The sequence below is a fragment of the Schistocerca nitens genome, chromosome 1 (genome assembly GCF_023898315.1).
Source record: "Schistocerca nitens isolate TAMUIC-IGC-003100 chromosome 1, iqSchNite1.1, whole genome shotgun sequence".
Taxonomy (NCBI): Eukaryota; Metazoa; Arthropoda; class Insecta; order Orthoptera; family Acrididae; genus Schistocerca; species Schistocerca nitens.
In genome coordinates this window covers 1,177,372,501-1,177,388,063 of record NC_064614.1, presented here as the reverse complement: position 1 = coordinate 1,177,388,063, position 15,563 = coordinate 1,177,372,501, and the positions used below count along the sequence as shown (strand labels likewise).

General features: G+C 41.5%; 1 protein-coding gene across 5 annotated transcripts in view; it reads right to left on the bottom strand.

Moving 5' to 3' along the window:
* The window catches only part of LOC126200319 (SPRY domain-containing SOCS box protein 3), a 73,675-nt gene that overhangs the window by 44,446 nt on the left and 13,666 nt on the right, over positions 1–15,563 (bottom strand). For all 5 annotated transcript variants that reach the window (XR_007540183.1, XR_007540184.1, XM_049936698.1 and 2 more), the window contains exons 3-5: positions 810–912; positions 594–719; positions 62–310 (exon numbers count right to left, since the gene is read on the bottom strand). Coding sequence is in view for 3 of the 5 variants with exons in the window: in XM_049936698.1 (XP_049792655.1) it covers positions 62–310; positions 594–719; positions 810–912 (478 nt within the window). In the remaining 2 variants the exon portion in view is untranslated. The remainder of the gene's footprint in view (positions 1–61; positions 311–593; positions 720–809; positions 913–15,563) is intronic.

The following is a 15,563-nucleotide window of genomic DNA, read 5'->3' as shown; positions in this document are numbered from 1 at the left end:
ACAAGCTATTCTCATTAAAAATAATACTATACACCTTAATATCACAAAGTTGCTCGCTCACCCAGCTCACAATTATGAATATAAGGATCTGGAGCAAGCCACCAAAAAGCTCTCTGTAAACTGTTTCTAAATCCTGGTACACGCATTAAGTGTTCCATTTGTACTTTGTTGTTAGTCAGTTCTTGCATGCACAAAAGTTGCAGCGATGATTTGCAAGAGAAGGAGTAAATTACTCGCATTGATGAATGGGCTGCAGTAGAACACACCATTGGATAGAGAACTTTGCCCTTCAAATTGGTGAATGCAATACCTACAAAATATGAGGATAATTTAACTTACGAATAATTATAAACAATGTAATGAATGACTACTAAAATTACTAATAAACATACTAAAAATTACTAATAAACATACTAAAAATTACTAATAAACATACTAAAAATTACTAATAAACATACTAAAAATTACTAATAAACATACTTTGTAAATACAGTAAGCTGCAGCAACTTCACAATACCAGTATTTTTTAAGCCTTCGAAAACTCATTCACTAACCTTAGAACTCTCAATTACTGCTGGTGCAATTGAACTCACCTAGCGGGATTCTGTTTAAAAAGAACTGTAGTGTCCCATTCCACATATCTAAACGAACACCTATGACACTACCCTGGCCAAAACCAGGCCCATATGACTTTTTCTCACCATTGTGTTGTATATGCCCTTAAAACAAAACACAAGATGCTATAAATTCAACATATGAAACATACTTTTTCCCTTCACGTTTACAAAATCTATTTATACAAAACCTACCTTTATACGAGTAACCCCAAGATTCCTGGTCACACCCTAGAAGACTGCAGAACTGGTAGCGCGATCTGGATAGCTCTGCATTAGGGGTTCCAACACCCACCATCTAAAAAAAGAAACACACAATTATGCTATCAAATAAACTGAGTACACAAATATTTGCAATATTCCATTATTTATCCTTTTACCCATCCAAATTTCATAAAATAATCTGTAGTTAGTCAATGGATGCACAACATAAGCTCACCAGACCAAAAACTAGTCACCCCAGAGAAATCATTTCAAGCATAATTTAATACCATATAATTCCATCTCTGGAGATAACCACCACCTGGATTTGGATAGTAAATGAGTCCACAAGGTGGTGCAGGTAGACGGCAACCAGGTTAAGCCACTTGCTGAGGATGCTGATGTCGGCATTTTACCCACTGTTCCAACATGTCCCAAAGATTTCCTGTGGCGTTCGACTGAGATGATATTGCAGATTGATTCGAGATGCAATAGAGTGTGGGAGTGCTCAGAAAACCAGTCACTTATTCTTCCAGCCTTATGAACTTTGCTCTTATCGTCTATGTGCTTGTGTGAGCAATGGCCTCTTGCAAAGTGACTGACTCCAAACATTCATTGCATGCCATTCCTGTCACAATGTTCTCTTGCTAACAGTTGGAATGGACTTTCTTTCACTGCCTGGAGCTATCCCTGTCAGGTTTGGAAACAATTTTGATTCACAAGCCATGAAATGTATCACAGGTCCCTATCAGTCAGGATCTTTTTCTGACCACAATTCTCACAACATGTTTTGTGACCATGTGTTACATTTCCTTATTTACCCATTTTTACATACAATGTCTACTTGAAACATAGATGTTTCACTAATCACTACTACTACTATATGCTCCCAAAGAAGCAGTACATGTGACTATCACTGTGCCATCTATAAGGTGCAACAATTCATCTGTGCATGCGCATTGGGGTGATTAATTTTTTGTCCAGTGTGTCCATAATCTGACATTTATTGAGTTTGGATATGGACTAAACTACTTGAAACTAGCAATATCGTTATTAGCAGCTTCGTTAAACTATTAGAAGTGAATCTTGTTCATGGCTGTGAAAGCTAAACACTAATAAATTGGTCTGTTAAAACCTTAAACACTGTCACATTTGATACCATTCAATGACACAAAATGTTAAAACCTATTAATACAGTTATTGTCTTAGGTGTAAGAGCCATATTTTAAGGCTTTTCTTTTCTAAAAAAAGGGTACATGTAATTTATTGTTTCTCAAAATATTTGCCTTTAAAATTAATACACTTTTGTATGCATTCCAACCACTTTAGAAACATTGCCCCCACCCTCTGATGTTGGTACCCCAAAAACATTGTATTGTATGGAGTCCATAGCTTCTCGAGGCAATGAAAATCGCTCTCCACACACATTTTGTTTGACATAAGGGGGACAAGACGTAGTCATTAGGTGACAAATCTGAGGAATACAGGCAAAAGTCAATACTTTTCCCTACCAAATATTCATCTGCTTGAGGACTTGTAAGATAATTGGCATTGTCACAATGAAAAATGACAACTTTTCAGTTTTTTCCCCTGATTTCATCAACAGCCTGTGGCACACAAATTGTCAAATACCATTCAGTATTAGTTGCTCTTCGGTACTCTGCTGCAACAGTCACGACATATCCAGCATAACCAGAGAAACAAACCATAATTTTCTTGGAACTGCTTCAGGAGCAAACTACTTTTGTACCTTTCAGTTCATTTTCAGAACACCAAAGCAGTTGACTGCTGCTTAGTTTCCAGCACCTATTAATAGATCCAAGTTTTGGCTCCTGTTATACTGTTGTATGCAGATTTTTCATTTCCTCAGTTAAATTTTTCAGACATTTCCTTACAGCAACTGACACACCAAGAACAGGTCTTTTTCACAGGTAAATGTTGCACCAAACCACATGTACTGCAATCTTCAATACACCTCACGATGCCTCTATCACACGGTAAGTCACGTGGTGATCCTCTTCGCTCATGTTGCACACAGCAATTGTGTTCTTGGATGAACAACAGATTTTGATCAACCTTCACAAAATTCATTCCGATGGCACAATGACCATGGCAAAATTCAGCAAACCAACTGTAAACAATCCTTTCTGAAGACGTCCAATTACAAAAAGTTGAACTACACACTGCAAGGCATTATTGTACAGTTAGGCCTCAACAAAAATTGTAAAACATTAAAAATTTCCATTTTTTCACAACGCTGTTTCTTTAAAAATTTCCTGCAAATCAACTACTTGGCCAACTTCTGGGTTGCCATTGTTTAAAACAATAACCAATCTTAAAACAATAGTAATCTCTTATCCCAATGTTGTTCTCAGTTGGCCATTTGTAAAAACTTGAAATGCAATCCTCTTAGTCAATTAAAACAAAAATCACAAAGCTTAAAATAATACATAGGTAAAAAGTGGACTGCTGACAGAATACAAAATTACTTGATGAGCCAGCCATAGAGCGCACGCTGAAATCTCCAAAAATCTTCATCTGATTTTTATATATTATGAAAGACAGATTATGATGAGATAAAAGAAATTATTCAGATAGTGAAGGGCGACGAAAATTTTATAGTCATGGGTGAATGGAATTTGATAGTAGGAAAAGGAAGAGATGGAAAAGTACTAGGTGAATATGGAATGGGGGTAAGGAATGAAAGAGGAAGCCGCCTGGTAGAATTCTGCACAGAACATAACTTAATCATAGCTAACACTTGGTTCAAGAATCATGAAAGAAGGTTGTATAAGTGGAAGAAGCCTGGAGATGCTGGAAGGTTTCAGACATATTATATAATGGTAAGACAGACATCTAGGAACTAGGTTTTAAATTGTAAGACATTTCCAGGGGCAGATGTGGACTCTGACCACAATCTACTGGTTATGAACTGTAGATTAAAACTGAAGAAACTGCAAAAAAAAAAAAAAAAAAAAAAGGTAAGAATTTAAGGAGATGGGACCTGGATAAACTGCAAAAACCTGAGGTTGTAGAGAGTTTCAGGGAAAGCATTAGGGAACAATTGACAAGGACGGGGGAAAGAAATACAGAAGAAGGAGGTAGCTTTGGGAGATAAAATAGTGAAGGCAGCAGAGGATCAAATAGGTGAAAAGATGAGGGCTAGCAGAAATCCCTGGAAAACAGAAGAAATGTTGAATTTAATTGATGAAAAGAGAAAATATAAAAATGCAGTAAAGGAAGCAGGCAAAAAAGAATACAAACATCTCAAAAATGAGATCGGCAGAAGTGCAAAAGGGCTAAGCAGGGATGGTTAGAGGACAAATGCAAGAATGTAGAGGCATATCACACTAGAGGTAAGATAGATACTGCCTACAGGAAAATTAAAGAGACCTTTGGAGAAAAGAGAACTACTTGTATGAATATCAAGAGCTCAACTGGAAACCCAGTTCTAAGCTAAGAAGGGAAAGCAGAAAGATAGAAGGAATATATGGAGGGTCTATACAAGGGTGACGTACTTGAGGACAATATTAAGGAAATGGAAGAGGACATAGATGAAGATGAAATGGGAGATATGATACTCCGTGAAGAGTTTGACAGAGCACTGAAAGACCTAAGTCAAAACAAGGCCCCGGGAGTAGACAACATTCCATTAGAACTACTGATAGCCTTGGGAGAGCCAGCCCTGGCAAAACTCTACCATCTGGAGAGCAAGATGTATGAGACAGGTGAAATACGCTCAGGCTTCAAGAAGAATATAAATATTCCAATCTCAAAGACAGCAGGTGTTGACAGACGTGAAAATCAGCGAACTACCAGTTTAATAAGCCATGGCTCGCAGCTGCAAAACACTAACACAAATTCTTTACAGACGAATGGAAAAACTAGTAGAAGCCGACCTCTGGCATGATCAGTTTCAATTCCGTAGAAATGTTGGAACACGTGAGGCAATACTGACCCTACGACTTATCTTAGAAGATAGAGTAAGGAAAGGCAAACCTACAGTTCTAGCATTTGTAGACTTAGAGAAAGCTTTTGACAATGTTGAATGGAATGCTCTCTTTCAAATTCTGAAGGTGGCAGGGATCAAATACAGGGAGCAAAAGGCTATTTACAATTTGTACAGAAACCAGATGGCAGTTATAACAATCGAGAGGCATGAAAGGGAAGCAGTGGTTGGGAAGGGAGTGAGACAGGGTTGTAGCCTCTCCCCAATGTTAGTCAATCTGTATACTGAGCAAGCAGTAAAGGAAACAAAACAAAATTCGGAGTAGGTATTAAAATCTATGGAGAAGAAATAAAAACTTTCAGGTCTGTCGATGACACTGTACTTCTGTCAGAGACAGCAAAGGACCTGGAAGAGCAGTTGAACGGAATGGACAGTATCTTGAAAGGATATAACATGAACATAAAACAAAAGTAAAATGGGGATGATGGAATGTAGTCAAATTAAATCAGGAGATGCTGAGTGAATTAGATTCGGAAATGAGACACTTAAAGTAGTAAATGAGTTTTGCTATCTGGGGAGCAAAGTAACTGACGATGGTCGAAGTAGAGAGGATATAAAAGGTAGACTGGCAACGGCAAGGAAAGCGTTTCTGAAGAAAAGAAATTTGTTAACACTGAGTATAGATTTAAGTGTCAGGAAGTCATTTCTGAAAGTATTTGTATGAAATGTAGCCATGTATGGAAGTGAAACATGGACGATAAACAGTTTAGACAAGAAGAGAATAGAAGCTTTCAAAATGTGGTGCTACAGAAGAATGCTGAAGATTAGGTGGGTAGATCACATAACTAATGAGGAAGTACTGAATAGAATTGGGGAGGGAAAAAAAAATTGTGGCACAACTTGACTAGAAGGAGGGATCGGTTGGTAGGACAAATTCTGAGGCATCAAGGGATCACCAATTTAGTATTGGAGGGCAGCGTGGAGCGTAAAAATCGTAGAGGGAGACCAAGTGATGAATACATTAAGCAGATTCAGAAGGACGTAGGTTGCAGTAGGTACTAGGAGATGAAGATGCTTGCACAGGTTAGAGTAGCACGGAGAGCTGCACCAAACCAGTCTCTCAACCGAAGACCACAACAACAACATGGAAGGCAGATCATGTGATAGGCTGATGACTCAATCCTTGCAAAATAATGGATTTGGTACACCACACAGTGGTAGGGTCTCTCAGAGAGGAACTCCAATCATCGTTGGGCAACATACCGTCAAAATGCATATTAGGATCATTTTTGGAGGATAAACACCAGCATAATTTGCAATGGTAACTGCCTGTGCTTATGTCGAAGGGCACAAATTCCAAACAGATAAGCAACTTTACTGCATAACCCATCTCATTTGCTCCACTGCCCTCAAAAGTGCAAATATTCCTGCAACAGAGATGGTGATTTTTCTTGATAAATATGTCTTTTGAACCTTTTAGGAAGCACAATAGAGCAGCAAATTGTATCTGCTTAATTTTGCTCACTGGTGGAAATCACTAAAAGACTGCAATGCTGGATTTAAAAATATGATCGATATAATCCTTGTGTACTCCAGAGGAGGAAGAGGAGATTTGTGTTCAATGTCCCATCGACAACGAGATCATGAGAAACGGAGAACAAGTTCGGATTAGCAAAGGATGTAGAAGGAAAGTGGCTGTGCCCTTTCAAAAGGAACCATCCCATCATTTGCCTTAAGTGAATTAGGGAAATCAAGGAAAACATAAATCTGGATGACTGGATGCGGGTTTGAACTGTCATCCTACCGAATGTGAGCCCAGTATGCTAACCAGTACACTACCCCGCTCGGTTTTTGTACCCCAGCAAGTCTAAAGCTACAATAGGCCTCTGAAGAATACAGGGTGGATTATAATTACATCTTCTAATATATGACACTCGCTGGTTTTTAATTCATAAACTTTCATTCTCTTGGCACGCCCTTATCTGCAGGGAATCCAGACTTCCTGAAGCACGATATGCCATGGACAGCAAATGGCAGCTCACCAACATTGGTGCTGATGATTGAGAATCAGAGTGGTATTGCTGCATCTGCTCTTCACTAAACACCTGTTAGTCAAATATATGTATGATCTTCAGATATGAACCTCTTGCTCAGTTATAACTCATGTATCCATAACCAAACTGAGACAGTACAAAGACTATGTGAGCACACCCCTGTTTGCTCTCCAAGATTTAAGGCAGAAGCATTTTAAGATGTTTTGAACTTGAAACATTCAAAATGTTTCATTCACAGTACCCAACTTAGTTTCTGATGTGAGAGGAGATCCAGATACTTAGTTGTTAATGTGTTGTAACATCCTACAACTTAAATCAAAAGATTGTTCTGAAACTTTGCTAACTTCCCTGCATGACTCTCCTGTATTTTCAGGGTGTTATTTCCTGCACCCTTCCGGTGCCACACTATCTTGTATCTCATCCTACGAACCCCTCCCCCACCCTCTTTCTCCGTTCTATCCCAGGTTGCACCAACTAATTCCACCTCATCCAGTCACATCTGCCATCCCTCCTCATCCAGTCACATCTGCCATCCCTCCTCTTCAAACTTATCCACCCTCAGACCTGCTACTCACAGTAAAATATATATTTATATATTATTTATATCTTTTCTTTGGTCTCTCTGTGAATTCTCGTCAATTTTAGTGAGTTTTCACCTTTCGCTATTGTCGACTTCCACAGATTTCATTTTGTTTTCCCCTTTTTCCTCAGTTTCATCCTTCTCGTGATTTTTCACGTGTATTTTTGCGAATTTTTGGACATAATTCTACATTATTTACATAATTTTTCACATTTTTTTCCACCACCATGGATCCTTGTTGCTTCCATCTGCGTGAATACAGAAAAGTTTCCGTATCCCTAGTCAGAACCCAGTCCCACATATCGTCCCTGCCTTATTGCTTGGCTCATGGAATCCCCCAAATGGCATAACCATCAAATTACCCCTCTCCGGGTGCCACCCATATCAATCAAGCCCAAACCTCCTTGCAGTACTTTCTCTCCATCCACAAAATTCTCCTGTTACGCAATCCCAAATTCCTGGAACCTGTAACGCACGATGAAACTCTTGCTATCTAGGAACTAGAGCAACAGGCACAACGCCACGTCAAAAAGCTCTCCACTCTGCTCACTTCCCACTCCTGCCTTGGGAGTACCACTGTCCACCACACCTACAACAACCTCCAAACCTTCTCCACATCCCCTCATAGCTATCGAACCGTGTCTCGCAGACCCACTACATTTACATCACCCTCCAAAATTCACTCCCACCATCACACAGAATCCAGTATCAAAACAGACCCGAAACACAGTCACAAACTTTTCCTGTAAAAGCCTTAGCCCCACAGAAATATCAGTTCTTTCCAAAGGCCTCACCTTTTGCCCCACTCTCAAATTCAATAATGCAGGACTTGTTAAAGACCTCCTCTCCTTTTCTCGGTCACTACAATGGAAACACTTTTACGCCATCAACCCTACAAATCAGTCTCAACCAAAGACCAATGTCGAACCCTGCCTAATTCAGCTCACTCCTCCATCCAACCATGATCCACCCCCACCATCCCAAAATCACCCCCTGTTAACTTCCCAGAATTTCTTAACCTCAAACCTTACCTCACCATCATTCCCCAAATCCCTCAACATGCAAACTAACCTTACATCCACAGGAAGAACCGCAGTCCACCATCTAAAAACTGATCGCGACCTTATAATACTACCTGCGGATAAAGGCTCCCACTGTTGTTTTGAAGTGCAAGGTTTATCTGGCAGAAAGACTCTGCCAGCTATCAGATACATCAACTTACGTACCTTGCCACAGTGTCCCATTCCACAAATCCAGCAGGATTTCCGGTCACTCCTCAAATCCTTAGGTCAATCCCAGAACCTCTCCCCGGAGTCCATCCCTCTGGTTCATCACTACCATTCCCCACACTCCTACCTTCTACACACTTCCTAAACTCCATAAACCCTACCACCAAGGACGCCCCATTGTGACTGGTTACTGTGCCCCCAGTGAGAGACACTCTGCTCTCATAGATCAACACCTTCAAACTATCACCCCTATCACCCGGAACCTACCCTACTATATAAAAGATAACAACCGTTTCCTCCACTGACTCTCGACAGTTTCTGTCCCTTTACCATACGGTGCCCTACTCATCATTGTTGATGCCACCTAACACACCTAATGCCCATGGCCTTACCGCTATTGAACACTACCTTTCCCAATGCCCGACAGATTCCAAACCAGCAACCTCCTTCCTAGTCCCCATGACCCACTGTATCCTCACCCACAATTATTTCTCCTTTGAAGGCATTACCTACAAATAAATCCAAGGTACGGCTATGGGCACCTGCATGGCACCATCCTATACCAACCTATTCATGGGCCATCTACAGGAATCCTTCCGAAACACCCAGAACACTAAATCCTTCACCTGTTTCAGATTCATTGATGACATCTTTGCGATTTGGACCGATTGTGAGGACACCCTATCCACATTTCTCCAGAACCTCAACAACTTCTCCCCCATTTGCTTCACCTGGTCCTACTCAACCCAACAACCCACATTCCGAGATGTTGACCTCCACCTCAAAGCTGGCTACATCAGTACCTCTGTCCATATCAAACCTACTAACCCCCAGCAATACCTCTATACTTTGACAGCTGCCATCCGTTCCATACCAAGAAGTCCCTTCCATAAAGCTAGCCACCCGTGGTTGTCGCATCTGCATAGACAAGCGGTCCCTATCGAAATATACTGAGGGTCTCACACAAGCCTCCACAGACCATAATTATCCTGCCCACCTTTTACAACAACAAATCTCTAGTGCTTTATCTTTCCAGTCTACCACCACCTCCCAAAGTCTCACCGTCCAGCCACAGAGGAGCTATCCCCTCATAACTCAGTACCGCCCAGGACTGGAGCAACTGAATTACATTCTCTGCCAGGGTTTTGACTACCTCTCGTCATGTTCTGAAATGAGAAATGTCCTGCCCACTATCCTTCCCACCCCTCCAAAACTGGTATTCCGCCATCCACCAGACCTAAATGACATACTCATCCATCCTTACACAACCCCTGCTCTCAACCCCTTACCTCATGGCTCATACTCCTGTAATAGTCCTCGATGCAAGGCCTGTCCTATACATCCTCCCCTCCCCCAGCACTTACTTCAGTCTGGCCACAAACATCACCTATCCCATCAAAGGCAGGGCTACCTGTGAAACCAGGCATGTGATCTACATGCTAAGCTGCAACCACTGTGCTGCATTCTATGTGGGCATGACAACCAACAAGCTGCCTGTTCACGTGAATGGCCACTGACAAACTTTGGCCAAGAAACAAGTGGACTACCCTGTTGCTGAGGAAGCTACCAAACATGACATCCTTCATTTCAATGATTGCTTCACAGCCTGTGCCATATGGATCCTTCCCACAAACACCAGCTTTTCTGAATTGCAAAGGTGGTAACTCTCCTGCAATGTATCTTATACACCCTAATCCTCCTGGCCTCAACCTTCATCACTCATTGTCGTCTCCCATCCAGCCCCTTCTCCGTTCCCATTCCAGCACTACACAGCTCTCATTCCTCCATCAAATCCAGTCTTTTTACTTCTCTCCTTTTACACTACCACCCCCCCTCCCCCCTTCTCTGCTGCGCTCTGTCTTATCACCCAACCACACATACACTCTTTCCACCTTGCTTCTCGCACTCCCCAACAGCACTTCACTGTCCGCCACCCCTATCCTACTATCCCTCCCCCTTCCCGCCCCATCCTCCTCCTTACCCCCACCCAGTCACCACTCCCATCATGCACTGGAGTTGCTGCTTGCTGTGTGGCCTCAGTTGCCTTTGACTGCAATTTTGTGTGTGTGTGTGTGTGCCATCTACTTTTGATGAAGGCCTTATTGGCCATGAGCTATATTTGTGACAGGCCTTATTGGCCATGAGCTATATTTGTGACAGTCTTTTTGTTGCACCTATCTGCGACTTAGCATCTCTGTTGTATGTTGAGTAGCAACTTTACTTTTCACATTGTCTTTCAATTTAGTTTTAGAGTGAAGTTCTCCACTTATTTAACCAGAAGAAAGCCATACGGTTACCTTCTATACTTATATTTGGATAAAACTGTATATCTGAAATTAAATTAATTGTAATAAATTACATTACAGTCTAAACAAGGGCTTAAGCAGGAAGGGGTGGAGAGTGATGGCTAGAGTATTTGTCACTGTCTCTGATGTCCCCATTTCAAACACCAATAATACTACTCAAACAGCAATAACACTGTATTTCCTAACTGAAAACCAATTCTAGAGTCACATTAGTCAAGAAGAGGGTGTGCCCCATGAGCAATTGCAATCTGCAAAATGTTGCACGGAGTACAGCCTCTGACCCGCAAACAAAAATTTGTTGTTATTTTTTGTTTTATTTGGCCTCCTGAGATTGTAGACTATTTAACCATAGAAAAAACATGTTTACATAGAATACATAGTTGCGCAGCGAAAATGCCTATTTACAGAACTGAAAGATCAAACCCTCGCACAACAATTATTTCACAAATTGTATAACTAAACTAGACATTTTTATGTTATCATTCATACTGTTTCTTAAATTTAATAAGAGAAACAGATAAAATGAAAATATGAACATGATTAAAATCTATAGATTCTTCCATTTACTCTTAAGGGAATGCACAATCACTTCATAAAGGCAAATTGTTTTTAGAAACCAAAAGAAGAAGACACTGAGCAAGAGGGAGGTAACCAATGCTAATCAAAGTCTTCAAAAATTCCAGTTGTTCATTGTCAAATTTGGAACACGAAAACAAAATGCGATTTTCATCAGCTTCTGACTCAGAATCTCGCACACGTGCAGGGGAATTGTAAATATTGATTTTATACAGACATACAGGAAACAAGGAGAGTATCAACAATGTAGGAAAAGATAGATTACCATTTATCGTAAAGAATACACATAAAGTTGCAGACGTGCACAATTAAAAGACACTTACACAAAGCTTTCAGCCTCTGTTTTCGTCAGCAAAAGGGAAACAGAGAAACACACTATTCTTATACGCAAGCAGGCACACCTGACGCACACATGACCGCCTACTCTGGCAACTATCAAGTGGAATGGCAGCAGCAATTTGGAGAGGGTGGGGAAGATGGAGGAATAGTAGTGAACAGGTGATGGGACAGAGGAACATTGTCTGCAGAGTGTGCAGGGACTAGAATGCCAACAGGCATGGCGTCAGGAGGTTGTGGGGAAGGGAGATGAGGAAAAAAAGGAGCGAAAAGAAGAGTGGGGAAGATAAGAAAGGTGAGGCGATGATAGGACAGAGTGGGTGAAAACTGTTGGGTGGAGGGTGTGGGGACAGACTGTTACTGTAGGTTGAGTCCAGGATAATTACAGGAGCAGAGAATGTGTTGTAAGGGTAACTGCCATCTCTGCAGTTCAGAAAATCTGGTGGTGGAAGGGAGGATCCAGATTGCTTGGGTCATGAAACAGCCATTGAAATCAAGCATTTTATGCTCAGTTGCATGTTGTGCCACAGGATGGTCTACTTTGCTCTTGGCTGTCACAGTTTGGCAGTGGCCATTCATCCCATCAATATAAAAAGCTGTGCAATGGTTGCAGCAGAGCTGGTAAATGACATGGCTACTTTCGTTGGTGGTCTAGCCTCTGTTGGGGTAGGATAAACCTGTGACAGGACTGGAATAGGAAGTGCTGTATGGGGGCACAGGGCAGGTCTTGTACATTGGTCTTCCATAGGCATATGATCCTTGTGGCAAGGGGTTGGGATTGGGAATGGAATAGGGATGGACTAAGATGTTTTAGAGGTTGGATGGGCAATGGAATACTACTTCAGGAAGGGCAGGAAGGGTCTCGGATAGGACGTCCCCCATTTCAGAGCATGACGACAGGCAATCAAAGCCCTGGTGAAGGATGTGGATCAGTTGTTCCAGTCCGGGGTGGTGCTGGGTGACAAAGGGTGCAATACTTTGTGATTGGTTCTTGGGGATGGTGGGAGGCGTGGAGACATGAGGGGAAATGGCACAGGCATCTGTTTGCAGACTAGGTCTGGGGGATAGTGGCTGGCTGTGAAGGCCTTGGCAAAACCCTCAGTATACTGAGCAAGAAAGTTCTTGTCACTGCAGATATGGTATCCCTGGGTTGCCAGGCTGCATGGCAAGGATTTTTTGGTGTGAAAGGGATGACAGCTGTCGAAACACAGGTACTGTTGGTCGTTGGTGAATTTAATGTGGACGAAGGTGCAGATGGAGCCATCAGAGAGGAAGAGGTCAATGTCTAGGAAGGTGGCATGCTAGGTTGAGGAGGACCAGCTGAAGCAGATGGAAAAGAAAGTGTTGAGGTTGTAAAGAAATGAAGATACGGTGTCTTGACCCATAGTTCAGATCATTAATATATCGTCAACGAACATGAACCAGATTAAGAGTTTGGAATTTTGGGAGGCCAGGAAGATCTCCTCTATATGGCCCACAAACAGGTTGGCATGAGAGGGTGCAACATGGGTGCCCATGGCTGTGGTGCAGATTTGTTTGTATACTTACTCTTCAAAGGAGAATAATTGTGGATTAGGGTTAAGTTAGTAAGGTGTATGAGGAAACAAGGCATGGTTAAATAGAAGCCGAATGGTGGTGGAGATCCCAGACTGCTGCAAATGCATCTTCATAAACCACTGCCTTGTAAGAATTTGAGGTTGTAATGCCACATTATATCCACCTTTCATTTGTTAGAAAACATTCCACAACTCTTGCCACGGCTGTTGTTTTCCGTGGCTCTTAACTTCACAAAAGTAGTGTGTATATGGTAATTTCAAATCGAGAAGAGTTCCTGTAGATAAAACTAGCTTCTCTAAGATGCCAACTTCCTCCTTATGGTGGGTGCCAACATGGGAGTGCAAACAGCAGAACGATTGTCTGTGCTCTCCATTTACAACAAACATATTCCAATGACTCATTCAAAATATAATGGTTGGTTGTTTTATTCCATCTTTGGTGTTGTATATTTTTAACAATAATCTGAGAGTCAGACACAATTAGTATCTTTAAGAAGGAAGTTGAAGATACAAACTTGGTTGCTCACAAAATTGCGACTGTCTCAGTCGTAAAAATTTAAGCACTCTTAAGCAGTCTGTAGGCTTTACTAACTTGGATCTGAGAGCATAGAAAAGTGCATCCAGTGTTCTCCTCTTGTGGAATTTTGGATCCATCGGTATATATACAGATATAACCAGACCACAGTGCTTCAAGGAGATGATTATATCTGCAATTTATGTTAATATTCACCAAGGTTGTAGTATTATTATAGTAGATTCAAATCTGGCAGCTGAGTGTGTCAAGAACGTATTCACACCATAAAGCAAATGTGAAGAACATAACAAAGAATGGATGATAGGAGACCAAGAGTCAAAGACAGTGCAGACAGCCTCCTCATATGTCCTGATACCTGTGTGGAAGTAAATGGACCTTTTTTTAAACTCAGAAACTGCTTCTTTCTCCATTTCTACTGTATCATATTCTGTCTCTGCCCATTGCATTTTGAGTTGCTGTCAGGCTCACTGCAGATGATAAGCACTAGAACTGTCACAGTGTCATATGCTTTAACCAAGGTACAAACTACTGCCTACACCTAAATACACCTTAGACAACCAAGTGAATGAGTGAGCATCTTGTTACTACAAACGGCAACTGGCATGTAAATTGGCTAGTAAGCAAGCAGATGCAGAAGAGTCTCTATGCTAGGAAATTTACATAACATATGTTAACCATACCTACTCACTTATTCACTCTTGTTCATTATATATTGTGTGTTTAAGATTTCCTAAGGGCTTCAGGAAGAATACCTCTGCCTCTAAGCAAATCTTGCTGGTGATATGGTTCATCATAATGTGGACACTGTTTTTGTGTTCAGGTATAGCAGACTGCTTTGGCACCTTCCAGTCAACATTATAATAACTGGAATCGATCATGACCAGATGACACTGGCCAACCAGCTGAGGATGTCGATGGTGAGTCGTCAAAAAACCACGGAAAGACAACAACGATGATGGATAAATAATGACGACAACATGACAGATTGCTAAGTCTTGAGAGTAAACCGAACTTAGAGACTAGACATAGCAGTATCAAGAACTAAGGAACGAGAGCACTGTTTGAACACAACTGATGTCAAGGCCCCTGCACTGCTACCTTTACTGAGCAGCTGTGGGCACCAACAGGTGGGCGCATGGGGCCTGGGTCACACCTAGTGCTTAGATGGTGGCAGCAGCACCCACAAATATTAGGAGCATCGCCTAGGTCCATGCATTCTGGTGGGCTTTCGAACTTGTCGGGCAGGGATACCAGAGGTCTTGCTGACAATTGGCCTGTTCTAACTGTATACGGATACAAGCTCAGGAGTACTTACTGCAAAACAGATTATGCACTTCCAACTAAGCCAAGTGTGGTTGAGGAAAGGAAGAGACCAATGACAAAATCACCCTGTAGTAGTGCTGAAGTATGTAACATGACCTGTGTTCTACAGAAGGGAGGTTAGAACTTGATACTGACCTCATAAGAAAAAAACATGTGTAAACACAGTTTGCAAGATTTTTTGGTAGCCAACTCCTCCTATTCTATAAATGAATTCATGACAGGGACTGTCAGACCAGCTTAAGTAAAAATGTCTCTTAGATTTCAGCTTTGACACCACTTGATCGCAACAGTCAAAAAAGATTAG